Raw genomic sequence first — 23,503 nt, 5'->3', positions numbered from 1 at the left:
GTACTTGGTCTAAGGAACTTAATTTGATCCCCAGGTGAAAGGACTCCTTGCTGCCTTTCTTCCCTCACCATCTGCTGTATCCCTGGCTCCATCTAGTGGCTTCATATCGCACCCAGCGCACATCTCACATCCAGCATACAGTGCTGGAATAGCTGGCTGTGCTCCAAACCACTCCCATTATATGGAAAACCAACCAAAGTATCTGCCCCCAAGGGTATTGAGTTGGTTCTAGCCTGTGTGTGTAAAAGAGACAACTATTAAAAAAATAAATCTGAAAACAGCATAAAAGATTACTCATATAATCTTTCTTTCTATTTTTTTGCAGGACGGTTTTGTGGTTTTGTTAGTTTTCATGGGAAAATGTGTTTAGGAATATCCTGTCTTTAAACCTACATGTGAAATCCTTTGTGGCAAAAACATGAATAACTGTTCAACTTAATTTGTGGAACTGGATTTTTTTTTATCAAATATTGCTTGAAATTAGCTTGCCTTCAGCTAGAGCCAACATCCACATATGCACACACACAAACACACAGAGAGATTTTCACTCGGGTAGTATTTGTTGTTTGGGGATTTGACAGATGGTGGCTGCCAAGGACATCTGTTTGCAGCTGCCCAAGCTCTCTCTGCCCCTGTATATGGGAAATGGTCTCACTGTTAACACAAGACCTTTTCTCTCTATTGGAAGAGAAAGGCTACTTTAAAAAATGATTTTGGGGGCCAATTCTATTATTCTTGTCTGGTTCTGCTGTTGAAGAAGAATGCTAAAGGGCAAGTCACTGACTGGCACTCTCCTATCTGGGCTCATTGAGGAACTCAGCATGTACATTAGCCTGAGAGAGGATTAAACACATTTACAAATGAAACCCCTCTTTGGCTGGAAATTCATTTAGATAAAATAGGAATCCAGGTATGACCCTTTAACCTAAATCCCACCCAGTGGCAACTGTACTAATTTGGTAGTTTAGATGGAGAAACCTGGACCACCTTCATCTGCATCTTAAATGGAAAGCTCTGAAGACTGAGGGTAGCAGTCCTGGCTAATTCTTGTGTATAGCTCCTGTCACATAGCATTGTGCAATGAAGCCTGTCACATGTGTTTCTGGGTGAAAGTGAAGATGTGCCAACCTGCACTGTCTTTTTTCAGCTCCTTTTGGTCGGCTTCTTTTGGTTTGATTGTAATCTTTTCTTCTTCAGACTTCTCCTGCTTCGGTTTCACCTAAAATAGGGAAAGAAAGAGCTTGAATCTGGCTGACGTGCCCTCCGCCTATCCCTTCATGGTTGTGAAAGGAAAGAAAAATCAGGAAAAAGGCCCTTGATGCTGGGTGCCTAACAATACTATTAAAGATGGAAGTCATTTCCAATGGCATCCATCATTGAGACATCCCTGGGAATCATTCTACCTATTGGAAGTGGTTCATCCCCATTTGGGGTTTCTAATCTCTGAGTGACAGGATGCAGGGATCTCTCTGAAACAACCCAAACACTACTGAACCACACTGGAAGGCCAGAAATCTGAAAATAGGGTTGCTGGGCCTGATGGCAATCATGGCTTTGGCGACACTGGAATTCTCAGATTTGCTTCACCGGACCTGTGAGCCAAATCCAAATCCTGTCTGGCTTCTTTTCAGGGACTTTAGTGAAAGCATAAATTATGTCTTTCCAGCTCAAAAGAAGAAAGAGGATTGGGGTTTTGTTGGGAGGGAAGAAAGGAAAAGATGAAGGGCTCAGCCCTTATACTGAATGAGTTGAAATTGGTTTAGTATAAACAAGGTCTTTAGATAATTACAGTGCAGCTCTGGAAATGTCAGGGAAACACTGCACTGAACAGTGTCTGGAATTTGCTTAGTGCAATCCCTTTATGGGACGCATGTAAAGAAATACATACAACTCTTTATACTCCCACTCAAAGTGCCTGTGCAAACAGACTCAGCTCAAAATCATTTGCTTTTGAGTAAATGAGGGCAGATAGACCTGGATTCAAATCTCTTCATCATTTACTTGCCATGTAACCTTGGGCAAGTTTTTCTATGAATCTCTGTGTCCACATCTATAAACCTGAGATGAGGAGAAGCCTCCTATGGGACTTGCAGATCTAAGAAATTCCAGAGCAGTAAGAAAGTGGTAGAAGCCCCTGTGTCATAAATTATCCTGGACCTTTTTCTATTCACCCATGTGTCAGGGAGAGAGTGACAGGGAAGAAGTAGATGTCTCAGCCTTCTCAGAGGGTGCTGCCCAGGCCTTTTCTCAACTAGGCTATGAATAAGGGAGAAAGTCAACATTACCCATCTCTTAGGCTTGTGGTGAGGTATCCAGGGGATAATGCATATATAAGGTTTGGCACCTAGTAATTGGTCACCCTTTCCTTGACACCAAACTAAGGAGATCCTCTCAGGACCACCAGATTGCTTCCCTCAGCCCCCCTGCTTCTCCAACTATTCAACTTGTATTTTGCTCACTTTCCAAAGTGAAATTGAGATGTTTAAGCAAGAGGCAACGTGGTGGAGTGAAAAAAGTACTGGGCCAGAAGTCAGAAGACTGGATTCTGGCCCTAGACCTGCTGCCACCTGGGACTTTGGGGATGTACTTGAATTATTTGTGCTTTAACATCTTCCCCTGAAAAATGCTTGTACTACACAATCATTTATTTTCTTCCTGCTCTGATTTACAGCCTCTTATTTTTAGCCCAGAATCACTGGGGAATTGGGTGCTTTTGTTTTTTAGATCACTCCTTGATAAGCTAGGGAATTGGGTGTTTGACTAAAGTGAACTCTCCAGCTGACACACCCTTTTAAACACCAGCATCTTTTAATTCTTAACTTTTAGTAAAAACCTCTGACTTGGGGGGAAAGGCGGTACATGGGCAACGTATGTAACCTGCAATTCTGTATCCCCCATAACAATAAGATGAAATAAAAAAAATAAAAATAAAACTCAAATATCAAGAAAAAAAAGCTTAAGAACCACTATTAAGTCTGAAATGCATGATCGTAGATATGTGGACTGGCATGACTGTCGTTCCATTTTAATAAAATCTCCAACTAAGGAAAAAAAAAAAAACCTTTTCTAAACGCATTACTTCCCTATCTTCTTAAACGGGGATCAGGGAACATAATCCACCTTTTCTTGACTCAGACAAATAATGAACATGATCCATTACATTGGATTATGATATAGTGTGGCCCTGAGGGACGTACTGAGGTGGGCAAGGTTCTTAAGCCCCAATACTAAATGGCCCCAGATTGTTCCTGTCATCTCTCTCTGCTATCAGATGTCACTTCTCTTTACTGTCACGTCTCTGAGTGTGATCTGTGGCCATGTTTTATTTATTTGTTCATTCATTTGTTTTGAGACAGGGTTTTGCTCTGTTGCCCAGGCTAGAGTACAGTGGCGTGATCATAGCTCACTGTAGCCTCAAACTCCTGGGCTTAAGTAATCCTCCCACCTCAGCCTCCTGAGTAGCTAGGACTACAGGTGCATACCACCACATCCTACTAATTTTTAAAATTTTTTGTAGAGACGGGGTCTCACTATGTTGCCCAGGCTGGTCTCAAACTCCTGGCTTCAAACGACCTTCCTGCCTCAGCCTCCCAGAGTGTTAATATTACAGGCATCAGCCACCACACCTGGCAGGCCATGTTTTTAACATAGTAGGTCTGCTTCCTAGAAAGTCATATGGCAGAACTTTGTGACATCTATTTGGAGATCTCTGGAGGGGCTAACAACTGAGTTTTGAATGTTTGGAGTTGCTGGAAGCCTGACCTCCAAATGAGTAGAAAAGTGCTGCAATTCATCAATAATGGGTCTCATCTGATTAAGAACGAGAAGAATCCTGATCTGGGGTGAGGGTTGAATATCCTCTACAAAGAGGGCTGAGTGAATTCCCAGATGCTAAACCAATCAGCAGTTTCTGGAGGTTTAAGTGACTCACTGTTTCTGCTGCCTTTAGTCCCTTTTATATAAGTTCCAAATGGATAGGACACCCCACCTGATGGATGCAAGCTTGCTCACTCTTCTGAGGGTGTCAAGCCCAGGATGGTGCCCTCAACTTTGCCATTTCTACTTAGGGTATGGGTCTCCTAAACCATACCATTTCCCTAGGAGCAGTTTGCAAAGGCTGGAATTCATCTTTATTTTTTATACATAGGAGTTTATTCCTGGGTCTCTCAAGGACTTACAGTCACTTGAAGGTTCTTTTTCTTCTTTTGTTTCCGAGGATTTAAGGCCATCTTGTGTCGAGCAGCCGAAGAATTCAAACAGCCCTTGGTGGTGGCTGGAGTACTGAAACCAATGGGCAGCTGGGTGCTGCTGGGAGAGGCAAGTGTGGCAAACGCAGTCAGGGACTGGGAGTCATCAGGTCCGGATGGTGTCTCAGAGCTCTGCAGAGGGTAAGAGAAAATAAACAAGTCAACCCATATGTTGCCACTGCTCTCAAATGTTGGAAATTCTTCTGGCTGAAGAATTCCTGAATAAGAAATCCTTCCTGAACTACTGTGCCTTTTTCCTGCATTCCTAGTCAACAGGCTCATTCATTAGAGGCAAGCTCCACACTTGTACTGGTTCCCTTGCAGATGAAAACAAGAAAAAAGAAGAAGTTCGTGTTACCCTCCTCCTTAGAAAGCATACAGGGGCATCCCATTGCCCTTGGGAAAGGATCACAACCACTTAATGGAATTTACAAGGTCAGAGGAAACCCCGCACGTTCTCTTGTCCTACATCCCCTTCTTGTTGACAGGAAGACATCTGGCTGAGGTGAGAGGCACAATCTGTGTCAGTGAAACCCAGCAAGGCTCTGAGATTTCTACATGGAAGGGTTGGGTGGAGGGAAGAAAATCAGGTTGGAAGAGGGCCTGTGTGCAAGCTGCGTTTTCATAGAGAGCACACTGCCTTTATTCATAATTACTGTTCCTGAGAGCAAGGCTGGTGGGAGGCCCCGCAGAGCTGAGTGCTCCCACCTCCAGAGGGGTGGGGATGGAGCCTGGAACCTTGCCCTCCTTATGGCTGGTCTCCATCTCTTCGAACTATTTGGTTCTGGGATAACTAGTTGAATTCCTCTGTAGGAGCTTCAAAATAGTCTCCTCTGGGATTCTGGGAAGAACACTTTCCACATCTCAAAAAGCCATCTCAGAGTTCCTTCCATTCCTAAGAAGCTTCAGAATTCTGTTAACGGAAGCCCCTTTGAAGACCAGGTGATAAGACGTCTCTCTCCTGGATGCCAGTAGCAAATGATGTAATTTAGCAGGTAGACAGAATTTCCGTTTGTGTTTACCCACTAAGTTCTTTTCAATCTAGCTTTGCAAAGTGCCAGGGACCCCTCTGGTACTTGCAGCTTTCACATTTCCCTCCACCACTGTATGCTGATCCAGTGATTGACATACAATGGAACTTTAGCTACTATCATAGTTCCAAACATGTCCTTTTATGGCCTGTGATTCCAATGCCTGGGGACTTAACACAGCCCTAATGGGTCAGGCTGATGATAAATCCAGCTTACCATTCTTTTCTTGATTCTTGGAAAAGTCAAGAATGCTACACTTGTCTTTTGTGGGGTCAATCATACAAAATTAGGAGTGGTCCCAAGCCTTCCTTAACTTCTTTATGCAACTGTCATCTATGAATTTATATACCACCTCTTCCGGATATTGTTTATTTGGCTTGTGTTATCTATTGCAATTGTAAATTTAACCTTCAGTGTATAGAGTAAAAGCTCTTGTTTTATTGTTCTAACCTTTTTTGTGCTTCAGGGTAGTCTCACAGCTCTGGTCTTTTAGGACTGGATGATGACATCTATGCTCCCACTAACCTCACATGCTTTGTCTCCCTGTTGTCTCTGACCACATCACCTGCCATTTTCTGCTCCAGATACACTGCTGGTTTGCTGTTCTTCAAACACTCTAGGTATGATCTTGCCTCAGGGCCTTTGCACTTGCTGTTCCCTCTGCTGGTCATGCTCTCCCTCACTTCCTTTGGGTCTTGATTCAAAACCCACCTTTCTCAGCGATGCCTTCCATGGCCAACCTATTTAAAATGTTTAGCTCTGAGACTTCATAATCCCCTTCCCTGCATTGCTTTTCTCCTGGTCACATTTATCACTATCTAACATACCATATGTTTTCCTTATTTATCTTGTTTATTGTCCATATCCCCCACTACAATATAAACTCCATGAAGAAGGGTTTTCATCTGTTCTATTTACTAGTATATCCCCAGCACCTCAAACTGTGTTTGGTACACAGTAGTTGCTCAATAAATGCTCTTGAACTGGTGAATTAAATATGTTAAAAGCTTGCAACAGATGTTGCCTTTCTGAGGGGTCATAAGAACAAGCCCCTCTATTCCCTGCATCATTTTAGTTATTCCTCTGAGCCCTCTCTAGCTCCAGCCAAAGGTAGAAGGAGAAAGACAAGGAGGTCTGTGGATCTGGAAACTCGAAAAGGAACCATGCAATCTGCTTTGCATGAAAGCTAACTTATGATGCCTACACAGCAAGGAAATATGCATTTAATAAATAAACATTTTAAATTCAGCTGGCGCCCCAAATCTTGTGGTATAAACACTACAGACAATAGCATTGTTTACTTTAGTGAAACTCATTCTATAGTATAATAGAAAAATCAGGCTCAGCAAAAATCTGGCAATTTCTAGATCAGGTATGTGCAGGAGGGGTCTTATCTGTTCCCAATCCCAGCCTAAGCCATGAGTCCATAGGACTTAATAATGGCCGCTAGTCTCCCTGCGTTAGCTTGACCCTCACTAAGGAATCTCTGGACAACAATCTAAACACAAACCCATAGCTATCCTCAAACCCGGGCTAAAAATTAGAGAGCAAAGTCATCAAGCATTGTCCCCACCTGACTATGGAGCTCAAGCTTCAATGTGTGATTTAAAACAGCCCCAAGAGGATCTCTCTTCCTGGGTTTAAAGTATATTGTGTGGGTATAGGGCACATGTATATTCTATGACTTTCCTTAAACTTATCAGTGAATTAAATAAACTATACACTCTCTGGAACTCCGGCCATTATTTCTCAATGTTTTGTCTGGGAACACCCCAGCATCAAAATCACCTGGAATGAGTGTTGAAAAAGTGAGTCTTCCAGGGGCCAGGGTTGAGAACCACTGCCTAGACCTCGATCATGAAGAGAAAAGCTCCCATTTTCAAACAGTGCAGCAAGTTCCTAAATAATCCCATCAGTTGCCTTAGAAGAGGAGCCAGGAACACATAGATTCCCTCTGGGAAGTGGGGCTCCCTCTTAGGCCCTACTCTTTCCCTCGGCCCTATTGGTTAGGAGCAACCTAGAAAAGTGACCACAGAGCCAACCACAGGATTTTATGGGTTACCCAGAAAAAGCAAATCAAATCCCTTCCTGGCAAGATTCTGAAATAAGAGTGGAGGAAACGGGACTCCTTTCTCTACATCTGCTTCCTCATCCCCTCCAACCCGACTCCTCCTTCCCTGAACTCGGAGAGCCAACATGCCCTCTCTGAACCCAATGTGCATATTATTAAGGAAGGCTGAGATGCTTTCATTTCTTCTCCTGTGTTTTAGAGGGAGTTTAGCACAGACAGTTTCTGATTAACACCTGGAGTTAAATGGGCTTCTTTTGCCTCAACATCTGGGAGATGTGCCAGGCCTGGTACCTACCAACCTAGAATCTTCCTGGGGAAGGACCCTGGTTTGGGCCTTGAGCCAGGGAAGGGATCCTTTAGCGCTGGTTAGTAGGGAGCTAGACATGCCTTTGCTGTTAGCAGGGTTAAGGGCTGCTCCTTGGAAAATTAAAACACATTTTAGCTTCCTTTTTTTTTCCTCCTCTCAAGTTTCTAGACCCAGTGCAAAGCAGTTCAGTCAAAAATGCACCTTTTGATCACCTTTTTGATGATTTCTTTTTCTGTTGTGCTAGGGTTTCCCACTTTTGAGTAGGAACAGAGCAGTTTGGCTGCTGCCTTAGAGCAAAGGAAAGCCCTGATTGTTACACCTTAAATAAAAGCAGTACCTGGTGGCTGTTTAGGTCCAGGTTTCATCAAGCATGTGGCCTGGAAAGCTGTCACCCTGGGGAAAAAATACACTCTGAAACCGTCTGGGAGGCTTTGACACTGAGATGCTAGGGAGCTGGGCTCTGTGTGAGCCATTCAGTCAAAAGCTAGAAAGGCATGCAATCTTTGGAATGTCTCCAGAAGGAGAAGCAACTCTTGGTGGGAAAAGGGGTTCTTGGTGGGAGGCTTCTGTACCAAGAGGTACTGGCACAGGGTGTGAGACCCAATAATGGCTGTTAGGATTTTAATTCCCCGGGTGTGCCAAAGTGGCTTACGTGCCCATTCCTGAGAGTTCCTGCACAGCTGCTGCTTCACTCAGAATCCTTGTTACATAAAAACTGTTGCAGCCAACATTTTTGCCAACTTGAAAGTTCTAGGAGATACAATTTCAGATATTCCCTGCAGCCCCTTCCCCCCAATCACAATCTCTTCAATTTATTAACTAGCAGAGAGAATGTGAACATGGACTTTGGAATTAAATAGGCCTGAATTTGAGGTTCTAGCCATGCCATTTATTAGCTATTTGGCCTTGAACAAGTTCCCTAAGCTCTTTGAGCCTCGGTTTTCATGTCTGTAAAATGAGAATAATATTAGTACATGCTTTGGTTTGTTGTTGTAAAGATTAAATAAAATGATACTAAAGTTCTTAGCACTATGCCTTTCACATAAGAAAGTCTCAATAAATGTTAGCTGCTGTCGCTATTGCTGGGCATCGGTTGCACAAAGTTAGAGAACTGCTGGAGGCCACATGCTCCAGGGAAAAGTGCTATAGATTTGGTCAAGAGTCCTGGTATCAAGTCCCAGCTCTATCTTTGATTGGCCCTGTGGTCTTAGAGAAGTCACTTCACCTCTCTGAACCTCAGGTTTTTTCATCTAAATTGGGAGTAACAGTATCTTTCCTGTCTACCTTACAGAGTCATTGAGAGAATCAAATGCACCTATATATGCAAAATCACTTTGTAAGTTGCAAATCTCTGTGCAATAATGGGGAGGTGGGCATTATGCCCTCCTTTGACAGAGGATTTATTTTTATTGTTTTTTAGAGACAGGGTCTCACTCTGTCACCCAGGCTGGTGCAGCAAGATCATCGCTCACTGTAGCCTTGATCTCCTGAGCTCAGGTGATCCTCCTGCTTCAGCATCCCAAGTAGCTGGGACTACAGGCATGCCTGTACAGGCATATGATTAAAAAAAAAAAAAAGATTGCTCTGGGCTTCAGAGACTTATTCGTTAAACTGTAATGGTGAATTATGGAGTAAGCCGCTGGGGTAAAGCTACAGACACGATAAGAAAGAGGCAACCTTGCAGCAATCTAAATTAACTCTTCATTAGCCAATATAATGGAATAATTGACAGCTACTTAACCCCCAACAGGCTAAATACCAACATTTGTCCTGCAGTGGGACTAAGGCCAGGGTGTTTCATCAGCTAAAACTTTAAGCGGATATACCCCTTTCTCAGGAGTGAAAACTGATTTGGTGGTGTGTGTATGACTTCTTTTCTATACTGTTATTTTTACCCTTAAAAGCAATATTGAAGAAAAATGTTCTACGGACTCATTATGGAATACAGATGGAATGACCCAGGCTTTGGAGGTGGTGGGGTCAGGGAAGCACTAAGCAGGAGAATTCCCTGCTTCAAAGGTGGGTGGATTAGTCAGGCCCTGCTAGGACAGTGCCTACCAGGGGAGGCTTGGGCTTGTCCCTCTGGGTGGTAAAAGCTGGAGACAGACAGAGAGCCACAGTGGCTCATTATGTCACAGATGCCACGCAGAGATACCTGTTCATCCACATTGCCTGTCTCACCTATACTCAAAGAACTGAAGCCACTGAACCAGGTCAGAGGGCTATGAGACCTAAAGAGGAAGATCACGCAGGGAAGAAGCAATAAGTTTTGCTAACTGGAACCAAAAGAGACAAAGCACCCAACTCTTCACCCAAGGAAATGTGGAAGCAATAGGCTGAGACAGCAATTGCTTAAGACAGTCCTGCCAATTCTGTCCCAGGGGATTTTTGAGGAGAAAGCAAGCCTAGAGGAAAAGTTCTACTGGGTCCATAAAGAATAATATGTGTTTCCCCCTTCCACCAGTAGGAGGCAGCAGCTCAGAGAAGAAAAAATAAAACGGCAAACTTGGAAGCGTTGGTTCTCTGCTTAGCTTCCTATTTGCTGCTCAATGAGAAGGCACTAGGAGCTGGGTTTGTGGGGAGGCATCTGAGAATATATGATTTGGAGGTCATAATTTATAAGCATCTCAGAGAATCATCCAGGCCAGCGCATCTGGCTGGGATGGTGATTCTAGCTGCTTCTTGGGATGCTGCTACTGCTTCTATTGTTCTGCTGCTGCCACGTGCCTACCTTGTGTTCACCACAGTGAACTAGTAAGTCTGGAAGCATGGCAGAAATAGCTAAGAAACCCTCAGGCCTGGGGGAGGTAGGAAATTGAATGTACCGCCCAAAACTAGACTTTATATCTGCCAGCCCAACGTGTAACCTATATTAACATGACTCAATTCTTGAATTTACTAATAGAGAGTTTATATTCAAGCAGGACAAATGTTTAGACTGGTGCTTTGAAATGTTGACTACAAATAATTTAACGTTATTCATTAACCTAGAATATACATGGTTAGCCTACTCAAATTAATAGAAAGAGAAAACTACATGTCTTAAAATGTTATCTAATTTTCTTAATTATAATCCCCAAGGTAACCACTAAGAAAGTAATTTTTAAATGTACAGAAAAGAAAATAAGAAGGGAATGAGAACAGTATGCTGAAAAAATCAATTAAACCCAAAAGAAGGTAGTAATGAAGGAGCTAAGGAACAAAAATTATGTAAGCAATTTTTGGAAATTTCCAATTTAGGGGGGAAATTGCTTACATAAAGGGAAAAAAGCAAAATGGCAGAATTATTTGCTTATTAGTAATAACCATGAATATAAGTGAATTAAACTCTTCAATTAAAAGGCAGATATTGGCAGGATGAATAAAAAATAGGATGTAGCTATATGCTGTCTACAAGAGACTCACTTTAGATCCAAAGACATAAATAGATTGAAAGGATGGTAAAAGGTATTCCAGGAAAATAGTAAGAAAAAGAGAGCTTGGGTGGCTATACTAATAACAAACAAAATAGACTTTTTTTTCTGAGACAGGATCTCACTCTGTGGCCCAAGTTGGAGTGCAGTGGTGTGATCATAGCCCACTGCAGCCTCGAACTCCTAGGCTCAAGCAATCCTCCCGCCTCAGCCTCCCAAGTAGCTGGGACTACAGGTGCACACCACTGTGCTCAGCTATTTTTTTTTAATTTTGTAGAGATGGGGTCTCTCTTTGTTGCAGAGGCTGGTCTTGGTCTTAGACTCCCAGCCTCAAGCAATTCTCATGCCTTGGCCTCCCAAAGTGCTGGGATCATAGGCACGAGCCACTACACACAGCCAAAATAGACTTTTTGAGTCAAAAATTGTTACAGGAGATAGAGATGAACACTATATATTTTTTTCACTTTTCTTTTTTTTATTTTTTTTTATTTCATCTTATTGTTATGGGGGATACAGAATTGCAGGTTACATACGTTGCCCATGTACCGCCTTTCCCCCAGAACACTATATATTGATAAAAGAATCACTCTATCAGGAATATATAAAAATCATAAACACATACATATCTAACCACAGACTTATCCCCCAAAACAAGAAGCAAAAATAGATAGAACTAAAGGGAGAAATAGGCAGTTCTACAATAATAGTTGGAGAATTCAGTACCCCATTTTCAATAATGAATAAACAACTAGACAGAATGGCAGTAAAGAAATAGAGGACTTGAAACAATACTATAAACCAAGTAGACCTAACAGACATACACAGAACACTCCATCCAACTGCAGAATGCACATTATTCTGAAGTGCGCATGGAACATTCTCCTGAATAAACCATATGTTAAACTACAAAATAAGTCTTAATACATCTAAAAAGACTGAAATCATACAAAGTATCTTCTCTGATCACAATGAAACTGGAATTTAATAACAGAGGAAAAACTGGAAAATTCACAAATGGGTAAAAATTAAATAGCACACTCTTAAGAAACCAATGAGTCAAAGAAGAAATCAAAAGGAAAGTTAGAAAATACTTTGACACGAATGAAAACTAAAATAAAATATAACAAAACTTATAGGATAGCAAAAGCAATCCTCAAAGAGAAATATATGTCTGTATATGTCTATGTTAAAAAAGATGAAAGACCTCAAATCAATAACTGAACTCTCTACCTTAAGGAACTAGAAGAAGAAGAGCAAATGAAACCCAAAGCTAGCAGAAGGAAGGAAATAATAGAGATTAGAGCAGAAATAAATGAAATGGGAAACAGAAAAACAACAGAGAACAGCAACAAAACCAAAAGTTGGTTCTTTGAAAACATCAACAAAATCGACAAACCTTTAGCTAGACTGACTAAGAAAAAGGAGAGACAAGATACAAATTACTAAAATCAGAAATGAAAGTGGGAACATTATATTACCATACAGAAATAAAAAGGATTATAGGATAGTACTACAAATAATTATATGACAACAAATTAGATAATCTAGATGAAATAGATAAATTCCCAGAAATACTCAAATTACCAAAACTGACTCAAGAAGAAATAGAAAATTTGAATAAAACTATAACAAGTAAAGAGATTGAATCACTATCAAAACCTCTCAACAAAGAAAATATCAGGACCAGATGGCTTCATTGGTGAATTCTACCAGACTTTTAAATAAGAATTAATACCAATCCTTCACAAACATTTCCAAAAAAATAGAAGAAGGAACACTTCCTGACTGATTCTGCGGCCAGCATTAACATGATACTAAAGCCAGATAAAGGGACTATAAGAAAAAAATGCCATAGGACAATATCCTTATGAATACACATGCAAAAATACTAGCAAACCACATCCAACAGCATATTAAGGTAATTAATTATACATCATGACCAATTGGGATTTATCCCAGGATTGCAAGGAGGGCTCAACATATGAAAATCATTCAATGTAATATAGCATATTAATAGAATAAAGGATAAATATTACATGTTATTCCCAATTTATGCAGAAAAAGCATTTGATGAAATCCAACACCCTATCATGGTAAAAAAAAAAAAAAACTTAACAAACTAGGATATAATTTATATGAAAAATCCACAGCTAACATCCATCATTCTTAATGGCAAAAGACTGAAAGCTTCCCCTAAGATCAGGAACAACACAAAGATGTCTATTTTTGCCATTTCTGTTCAATATTCTACTGGAAGTTCTAGCCAGATCAATTAGGCAAGAAAAAGAAACAAAAGGCATCCACATTGTAAAGCAACAAGTAATACTATCTCTAGTCACAAATGACACATTTTATATAGAGAAAATTTTAAAGAATCCTCATAAATCTATTAGAGCTAATAAATGAATTCATCAAAGTTGAAGGACATATGACCAACACACAAAAATCCATTGTATTTCTATATACCAGAAATAATCCCACAAGGAAATTAAGAAAACATTTCTACTTATAATAGCAACAAAAAGAATAAAATACTTAAGAAAAAATTTAACCAAGGAGGTGCAAGACTTGTATACTGTAAACTACACAAAATTGCTGAAAGGAACTTAAAAAGACCTAAATGAATGGAAAGACATCTCATGTTCATAGATTTAAAAAATTAATGTTAAGATGGTGATACTCCTCAAAGTGATTTACAAATTCAATGTAATCCCTATCAAAATCCCCCTGGGCCTTTTTGAAAATATGGAAAAATTCATTGTAAAATTCATATGGAATTGCAAAGGACCCTGAATAGCCAAAACACCTTGAAAAAGAAGAACAAAATTGGAGGTCTCACACTTCCCAATTTCAAAACTTATTATAAAACTACAGTAACCAAAACAGCATAATACTAATATTAGGATATGCATATAAATCAATGGAATAGAATTAAGAGTCCAGAAATAAACCCCTTTATCTATTGCCAACTGATTTTCAACAAGAGTGCTAAGACAATTCAATGGAAAAAGAATATTCTTTTCAACAAATGGTGCTAGGACAACTGTATCCACATGCAAAAGAATGAAGTTGGACCCTTATCTCACATCATATACAAAAATTAACTCAAAATGGACCAAAGACCTAAATATAAGAGCTAAAACTCTAAAACTTTTAGAAGAAATTATAGAAGTAAATCTTCATGATCTTAGATTTGACAGATAGGACATCAAAAGCACAAATGCCAAAAGAAAAAATGGACAAATTGGACTCCATCAAATTTTTTAAAAAATTTGTTCATCAAAGGATACTGTCAAGAGAGTTAAAAGACAACTCACAGAATGGGGGAAAATATTTATAAATCATACATCCTATAAGGGTCCAATATCCTGAATATATAAAGACCTCTTACAACTCAACAACAAAAAGACAAACATCCAATTAATAAATGGGCAAAGGATTTGAATAGACACTTTTCCAAAGAAGATACATAAATGGCTAACAAGCACATGAAAAGATGCTTAACATCATTCGATAGGGAAATGCATAGCAAAATCACAATGAGGTACTACTTTACACTGACTAGCATGACCATAACTTTTTAAAAAAAGGAAAATAACAAGTGTTGCCAGGATGTGGAGAGATTGGAACCCTCATACACTGCTGGTGGGAATGTAATGTAAAGTGGTGTAGCTGGAGAAAACCGTTTGGCAGTTCCTCAAAAAGTTAAACATAGAATTACCACATGACCCAGAAATTCCACCCCTAGGTATAAACCCAGGAGAAGTAAAAACAGGTGTCCAAACAAAAACTTGTACTTGAATGGTCATAATAGCACAATTCACAATAGCCAAAAAGTAGATAGGACACAAATGTTCATCAACGAATGAATGGCTAAACAAAATGTGGTACATCCATACAATGGTGTATTATTCAGCCATAAATAGAAATGAAGTACTGATACATGCTACAACATGGATCAACCTCAAAAACATTACGCTAGCAAAAGAAGCCAGACACAAAGGCCACATATTGTATGATTCCATTTATATGAAATATCCAGAATAGGCAAATACAGAAACTGAAAGCAGATTAGTAATTGTCAGAGGCTGATGGGAGATAGGAACGGTGAATGGCTGCTTAATAGGCACTGGGTTTCCATTTGGGAGAACCAAACAAGTTCTGAAACTAGATATTGGTGATGGTTGCATAACATTGTGAATGTACACAATGCCACTGAATTGTACACTTTAAAATGGTTAAGTTGGTAAATTTTATGTTATCTGTATTTTACCACAATAAAAAATGTTATTTAATTCAATCCTTCTACCAATTCAGACTATCCATCCCAATACATTTGATTTAGTAGCATTCTGCAGAAAATATAGTCATAGCCCAAATCCTTAAATCAATGAGCATCCATCCATGTACTACCAGCCTGTGCTTTAACTTGGTCCTAACCTAATTGTATTTTTTTTGATGTATCCGACTGGCTGCTTTCCTTTACAGGATTTTTTAACATCAAAACAGGGTTTTGTTCTGACTGGTCAATTATCTTCACTATAAATTATGTTTCTATTTACTTTTTAGTTCCAAAGGTTAATTGTTCCAAACTCTACTGCTCTCTAAGAGCCCTTTCAAGTTCAATAACAACCAATTAAATTAAACACACATTAGTTTGAGAATGAAAGTGTTGATACGGGCACAATCTACTAATTTACCAATTATCGATGGATATTATTTGGTTGACAAACCTAGACATGTGAAATACAAACACGTGCCCTCTCACGTGTCAACTGATTTTTCACATGGATGTGTCTATCAAATAATACTATATGCCCTAACCTTTGAGATTTTTCGATTTCAAAGTGTAGAAGCTTTGCTTGAGTAAAAATCTCTATTTTTATCTTCATGAAATAACTCAAAACATCTGGAAACTATTTTTTTTCTAAAATACTATCTTCCATTGTTTATAAATTAAAATGGTAATTATTTGGCTTGTAAAATTGGATGAAAAATGTGAACCACCTCAAATACCCCTCAAATACCCCTCTAGTGTTGAGCTACAACAGGAGAAAAAAGAATGTAAGAAGAAATTATGCCTCTGATCTCTGACACCCCCTCCAACTAGCCCTTAGGATGGAGCTAATACTTTCTTTGCTGTTAAGATCTCGTGAGGCAAAGCCTTCTTTTGTGGGCTCTTAGGTGACTCATCATCAATAGGGATTTCTACCAAGTCCTTATAAATTGTGTCAGATTGGATAAGAGGTGGGCTGATGTTCGGTTGGCGTGGGCGAAATGGTGGGATCTGTCAAAGGGAAGGATAGAAGGAACAAGTTAAAACCTATGTGCTTTCCCCCAAGTTGCTGGTGTTCTCTTGTTCCTTAATGGTTGAAAGACTAAGAACCAAAAGTGAGAAAAACAGGCCCAGGAAAGAATCTCCTACCTCCCTGTCTTCACTTTTAGTACCTACTCAAACCAAAGATTAATAGCCTTGATTGGTTGCTGCACGCTTTTGTCAATCCCAAACACAGACAGAAACTTCAAATTGCTTATTTGAGCAAAAGCAGAACCCTGGTGTTATTTCCCTACTGTTGCTAGCTATGATACAAATTTTGTTTAATTCTAATCTTTGTTTTAATTTTTTCCATGTCTTTGGAAGTCCAATTCTTGTAGAGGTGAATCTTTGTGTTATGATCTGGAATTGTCATCCAAACTACAATCTTTGCTCCTATTAGTCCAGGGATTGTCTGGATTGGATCTTGTTTGTGTTGTTTTCTTATCTTAATCTGGTCAAGATCAATTTTCTGGGATTTTTAAGAAAATCTATAGAACTAGTCCTGGTTTCCTAAATGGATAAAATTGATCATTTGGGTTTTCTTTAGGGTTCAGCAGACTAATTTAGTTAATTCCAGTTTGAAGAACATGGTGCACTTGACTTTGAGACGCTGGTCCCTGCCATGGTCCTCTTGATATGGATCAGAATTCCTGATTTTAACTTTAACAAATATTGATTAAGCATGTAGAATGAATTATATACCGTTGCAGGAACTGGACCTACAACGATGAACAAAACAAAGTACTTGCTGTCATGGAGCTGACATGCTTGCTTCTGTCATAGGCCCTGTTCAGTCTACGGCCATACCACCCTGAATGTGCCCGATCTCGTCTAGGAACTGCTCAGCTCAGGACAGATAGCCTTCAGGTACTTTAACCAAAGAAATGGGCCACAATTCAGGCTTGTCAAGCTTTTGCTCCTGGTGTCTTCCTGGCCAGGGTCTCCAGTATCCTCTTATAACTACCAGGCCCCGTTGGAGGCTTTCAGGAAGAGGCCAGATCAACCATCTCCAAGCCCAGCTCTAATAATAATTATAATAATGACAACTAACATTTACTGAGGGCTTACAATGTGCAAGGTAGGGAGTGCTCTCCATAGATGTATCTCATTTAAACCTCACAATAATTCTTTGACGTATTTGCTATTGTAGTCTCCATTTTGTAGATGGGGAAAACAAAGTTTGAGAGATGATGTAACTGGCCCTAATTCTTCCAGTGGCAGAGCAAGCATTTGAAAGTTCTGTCCAGCTTGATGGCCCATGTTCTTAACCACCGTGCACTCCTATCTCCCAGGAAGGGGAGGTCCCACACTGAAGGCCAAGTTCAGGAAATACAAGGCAATAACCAGAACAGATGGTATGCCTTCTCTCTTAAGAGGGGCCACAGAGGACACTCGGGGCCTGTGATCAGTAAGAAAAACTGTTTTGCAGTCTTAGTTTCATAAATGACTGAATTCAACTTGATTCAACAACAGGAAGATGCTAATAATCTGCTGTCACATCTTCTTAAATATTTGTGCTCAAATAAAAGGAACATAAAATGTCTTGGAAAGTAATCTAGGCACCCACATTTCTCACACTTCAGATAGGACATTAGGTGAAAATCCAGGGAATAAAATTGGCTCAGTCTCAGTATTGATACAACTATATACCTGGATTTCCTCTCACAATCTCCTAGCTGTCACTTAATCCATTAGAATCCTCCCCCTTCAAAGGACCCAGCCACTGGCCAATTTCCTACTTGCCCCAGCTTCTAGGTAGCACTGGGTGTTAGGACCTTTGACTTAATGCTATCAACTGCCCTGACATTTAGAGTTGTCACCTTGGTACCCAAGGGAAGTTTCCCATGCAAAGGTCAATCTGGTTGTTGATGACTCAGTTCCTATTAAAACCCTATGCTGTCTTCAGTGCTGTTTTCCAGGGTAAGGACTAAGGAATCAGGCCAAAGGTGTGAGGTGTAGGGCCAAACCAAACACTTATGAAAACTTGCCTTTGGGCTATTGTGGCTTGCCTTGCCTCCTTCATTGTGAGAAGCAATGCCCCTAGAATATTTTCCTTTAATTTTCACAAAATTTAATCTTTTTTAAAAAATGGAATATCTCTGCTGTAAGTCTCTGTGTTGCTGGCACTAAGAGAGAAGGCAAAGAGGGAGGAGTCCCGAAAGTAGGTTTCCTCTTTCTGGATATGAGAAATAACCCTGTGGCACTCGGTCACAGTCATGAGTTGGCAGGGAGTGTAGCTATGGAGGCAAATGAAAGCGGGTATTGATGTTTAAAATTGAAGACTGAAAAGTTCACAGAAGTGACTTTGCCTGCTGTCGTGCAAGAGGGCAACAGTTTGCTGACCCGAGGGGCTGCTTTACAACCATAGGGTCAGCACCACTGCTGACTATCTTGGTGTTTTCTCCTCCACCCTTCATGGCTAATGGACCCAGCAGAATGGAAATCAGAGTGAGAGATGTTGGATCCTTGGCAGACATGTCAGAAACAAGCCTCTCTTACCTTTTGCCAAATGCAAAATAATCATCTCTCCGGGGAGAAGGGGCTCCTCCTTATGTGGACTTTCCATTTACATGGGGACCTCTGGGCATAATCCCACCCACAGGCTGAGAAGAGGAAGGCAGCTGTTAAGGTTGAAGGCACTGCTGATGGGAATGTACAATCTGGCTGGTGGTATCTCCAGCTCCCCCTAGAGCATTTCTGGATCAGAGCTCTTGAAGAGTCTGACTGAGCAATGGATACCTCCCATAAGTTTAGGAATAGCAGGAAGTAAGAGACTGTCCTATGTATGTGCTGCATTTTATGGGGGCTAAGGTGTACCCTTCTCCCTGTACTGGCAGGTAAAAAGAGGTTGAGCATCTTAGAGACTGGGGTAATGGAAAGACCGTGGGTTTTGAGGTTAACACATCTGGATCAGATTTCCAAGTCTACGACTTACTAACTGGTTGAGCTTGAGGAATTTCTTTAATCTCTCTGAATCTTTATTCAATCCTCATAAGCAACCCTTTAGGGTAGATATTAATATTATACCCACTGTAGAGGAGGAAAAGAAGGCTTAACCAGAGAGGTTAAGCCACTAGCCCAGGGTCACACAGCCAGTAAGTAGCAGAGCAAGATTTCAAGAATAGATGTCTATCTGACTCAGCTCTGAACAATTCCACTCTGGTACCTCAGTGATCTTGGAATCCTCAGTCCAGACTTCATTTTCTGGCACAACTCCAAACATGGCCTCAGACACAACTCCATGCACATTATTGCTCCCGGTTATAGGCAGGGTTCTGGAAACATGAGATCTCTATGGAAGAGAGAGAAAAACTTGGGAGTTGGTATGCCAGCACATAAACAATGGAATGTCATTGTCAAAGTAATTCAAGTATTCTTGAGGTGTGTTAAGAGAAGGGAATATAGTAATACTGGCCAACACTGTGTGCCAGGCAATAGGTAGGCATGTCATATATCTATACGTTCTCTCATTCAATGCTTACAACATCCTGTGGGGTAGAATTAGCTGAGAAGCAGGGCCAAATTCCTCCCTCCATTTTTTTCAGCAGGGTTGGAGTAGGGAATGGAAGAAGAATAGTCCAATTAAGCATTGATGCTCAAGTCCACTATTACCTGCAGAGTTCTGCCTCTCTGGGACTCTGTAGAGGGACACATACTTGCTGATCTTTCAGGCTCAAGTTCCAACATGAAGATGCTATCATGGGATAGGGCTTTGTTCCCCATGCCACTCTTTGGCCTAAACAGAAAGGAAAGGTCTTGTAAAAGCAGCCCAAGGGCCATAGGAATTGAAGACAAACATATATTCACAATGTGGCCTATCATACATACCGCAGAAGAAGGGTGGCAATGCATATGTGCTGACACAGAAAGCTGTCTGTGAGATATTAAGTGAAAAAATAAAGAATAGTATGGTCTCATTTAATATATGAACATATATTACATACATATACAGTTTATGCTCAAAGAAAAAAGTCTGGAAGGATATCCATCAAATTGTTAGTGGTGGTTCCCTCTGAGGAATGACACTAGGGACAGGAAACAGATTTTTATTTTCTACTTTATGTACTTCTATATAACTTTAATTTTAAAAATTACGAACATATATCTTTTCATATAACACTCTTATCGAGACACAGTTTACATACCATACAATTCACCCATTTAATCCAATAGTGGCAACCCTGGGGAATGGGAGGGAAGGCCCTGCCTGAGTCTTACCATTATTATTGTGAGAATTATAAAAGATCTTCCACACTCAATTTTGTCTCTTTGTGTTTTTGTTTTGATTTGTTTTAAAATATCAAAGACCTTCCCAGATGTAAGAGGCTTTCATTCACCAGGTCTTCTCTTTCACACAAGGGCTCTGTGAGACATCTATCCTATTTTCAAAGTCATCTCGTATACTACCTGCCCCTTCTGTCCCCCAACTTGCTAACCCCAGAGGAAAATATCTTCTGATTAGGAATGGAGCCAAGTTGATGAAAATTATGTGTTAATACAAATCAGGGGAATTAGAAACCAGTGAAGGGCTAAAGGCATGAAAGACTCCTTTGGGGATACAGTAATATATTTTACCTTTTAAAAATTTCAACCAAAGACATCACAAGAAGAGAAAACTACAGTCCAACAGCTCTTATGAATATAAGTGTAAAAATCCTCAATAAAATACTAGCAAACTGAATCCAGCAGCATGTAAAAAGAATTATACACCACGGCAAAGTAGGATTTGTAAGGAATGCATGGTTAGTTCAACATACGAAAATCAGTGAATGTAATAGACTATGTCAATAGAATAAAGCAAAAACCATATGACCATTTCAATAGATGTAGCAAAAACATTTGTAAAATCCAACACCCTTTCACGATAAATGTACTCAACCTTGATAGAAGGCATCTGTGACAAACTCACAGCTACTGTCATATTAATGGTGAAAGACTGGATGCTTTCCCCCTGAGATCAAGAACAAGATAAGGATGACTGCTCTTACCATTTCTATTCAACATTGATCAATTGGATGTTATAGCCAGGGAGATTAGGTAAGAAAGTGAAATAAGAGATAGCCAGAATGGAAAGGAAGAAGAAAAATTATATGTATTCACAGATGACATGATTTTGTATACAAAACTCCTAAGGAATCCACTAAAAACTATGAGAACTAATAAATGAATTCATCAGGCCGGGCGCGGTGGCTCACGCCTGTAATCCTAGCACTCTGGGAGGCCGAGGCGGGTGGATCGCTCGAGGTCAGGAGTTCGAGACCAGCCTGAGCAAGAGTGAGACCCCGTCTCTACTAAAAATAGAAAGACATTATATGGACAACTAAAAATCTATATTCCAAAAAATTAGCCGGGCATAGTGGCGCATGCCTGTAGTCCCAGCTACTCGGGAGGCTGAGGCAGTAGGATCGCATAAGCCCAGGAGTCTGAGGTTGCTGTGAGCTAAGCTGACGCCACAGCACTCACTCTAGCCTGGGCAACAAAGTGAGACTCTGTCTCAACAAAAAAAAATAAAATAAAATAAATGAATTCATCAAAGTTGAAGGATACAAGATCAATATATAAAAATTGTGTTTCTATACACTTGCAATGAATGACCTGAAAATGAAATTATGAAAATACTTCCATTTACAATAGCAACAAAAATGATAAAATACTTAGGAATAAATTTCAAAGTATTTTATACTTTGAAAACTATAAAATACTACCAAAAAAATTAAAGATGGCCTAAACAAATGGAAGGACATTCCATTTTCATGAATTGGAAGACTTAATCTTGTCAACATAGCAATATTCCACAAAGTAGTCTACAGAATTAATGTAATCCCTATTGAAATTCTAGCTGCCTTTTTCACACAGAAATGGACAAGGTAATCTTAAAATTTATAATGAAATGCAAAGAACCACAAACAGCCAAAACAATCTTGGAAAAAAAAACATACTTGGAAAAGTCATACTTCCTGATTTCAAAGCTTACTACAAAACTACATTAATCAAGATGGTGTTGCACTGGCATAAAGATAAACATAGATCAGTGGAATAGAGTTGAGAGTCCAGAAATAAATCCATACATCTATGGTTAACCGTTTTGCAACAAGGATGCCAAGACCATTCAATGGGGAAAGAATAGCCTTTTCAACAAATGGTGCTGGGGCAACTGAGTATCCACACACAAAAGAATGAAGTTGGACCCTTATCTCATACCATAAATAAAAATTAACTCAAAATAGATCAAAGACCTAAATATAAAAGCTAAAACTATAAAACTCAGGAGAAGACATAGGGATAAATCTTCATAATTCTGGATTTGGCAATGAATTCTTAGATATGACACCAAAAGCTCAAGCAACAAAAGAAAAAAATAGATAAATGAATTTCATCACAATTAAAAACAGTTGTGCTCCAAAGGTTACTAGCAAGAAAATGAAAAGCAACATACATAATGGGAGCATATATTTGCAATTTATATATGTGATAAGGGACTTGTATCTAAACTATATAAAGAATTCTTACCATTAAGAACTCATATTATTGAATTCAATAATAAAAAGATAACCCAATTAAAAATGAACAAAGGATCTGAATAGACATTGCTCCAAAGAACATATGCAGATGGCCAACAAGCACATGAAAAGATCCCCGACATCATTAGTCAGCAGGGAAATACAAATCAAAACCATAATGAGATGCCATTTCACACCTACTAGAGTGGCTAGAATCAAAAATTCAGATAATAACAAGTGTTGGCAAGCTTGTGGAGAAATTGGAATACCCATACCCTGCTGGCGGGAATGGGTACAGCCACTTTGGAAAACAGTCTGGAAGTTCCTCAAAAGGTTAAATATATAATCAACATTTGACTCAGCAATTCCACTCCTAGGTATACACCCAAGAGAAATAAAAACATATCCACCCAAAACTCTGTACACAAGTGTTCATAGCAGCATTATTCATAATAGCCCAAAGGTGGAAACAACCCAAATATCCATCAATTGATGAATGGATAAAATGTGGTATATTCATGCAATGGAGCACTATTCAGTAGAAAAAAGGAAGTTCTGAAACATGCTACAATATGGATGAACCTTGAAAACATTATGCTAAGTGAAAGATGCCAGTC

The 23,503-nt window shown here is 39.8% G+C and overlaps 1 protein-coding gene across 1 annotated transcript in view; it reads right to left on the bottom strand.

The window, feature by feature from the left end:
- The window catches only part of KIAA1210 (KIAA1210 ortholog), a 75,703-nt gene that overhangs the window by 9,630 nt on the left and 42,570 nt on the right, over positions 1-23,503 (bottom strand). The window contains 6 exon segments of the mRNA XM_069464204.1: positions 1,129-1,215; positions 1,404-1,515; positions 4,179-4,379; positions 16,201-16,356; positions 19,553-19,678; positions 19,999-20,122. Coding sequence (XP_069320305.1) covers positions 1,129-1,215; positions 1,404-1,515; positions 4,179-4,379; positions 16,201-16,356; positions 19,553-19,678; positions 19,999-20,122 — 806 coding nt within the window.

Source organism: Eulemur rufifrons, chromosome 30 (assembly GCF_041146395.1).
Source record: "Eulemur rufifrons isolate Redbay chromosome 30, OSU_ERuf_1, whole genome shotgun sequence".
NCBI classification, from domain to species: Eukaryota; Metazoa; Chordata; class Mammalia; order Primates; family Lemuridae; genus Eulemur; species Eulemur rufifrons.
This window is presented reverse-complemented; position numbering and strand designations above follow the sequence as displayed.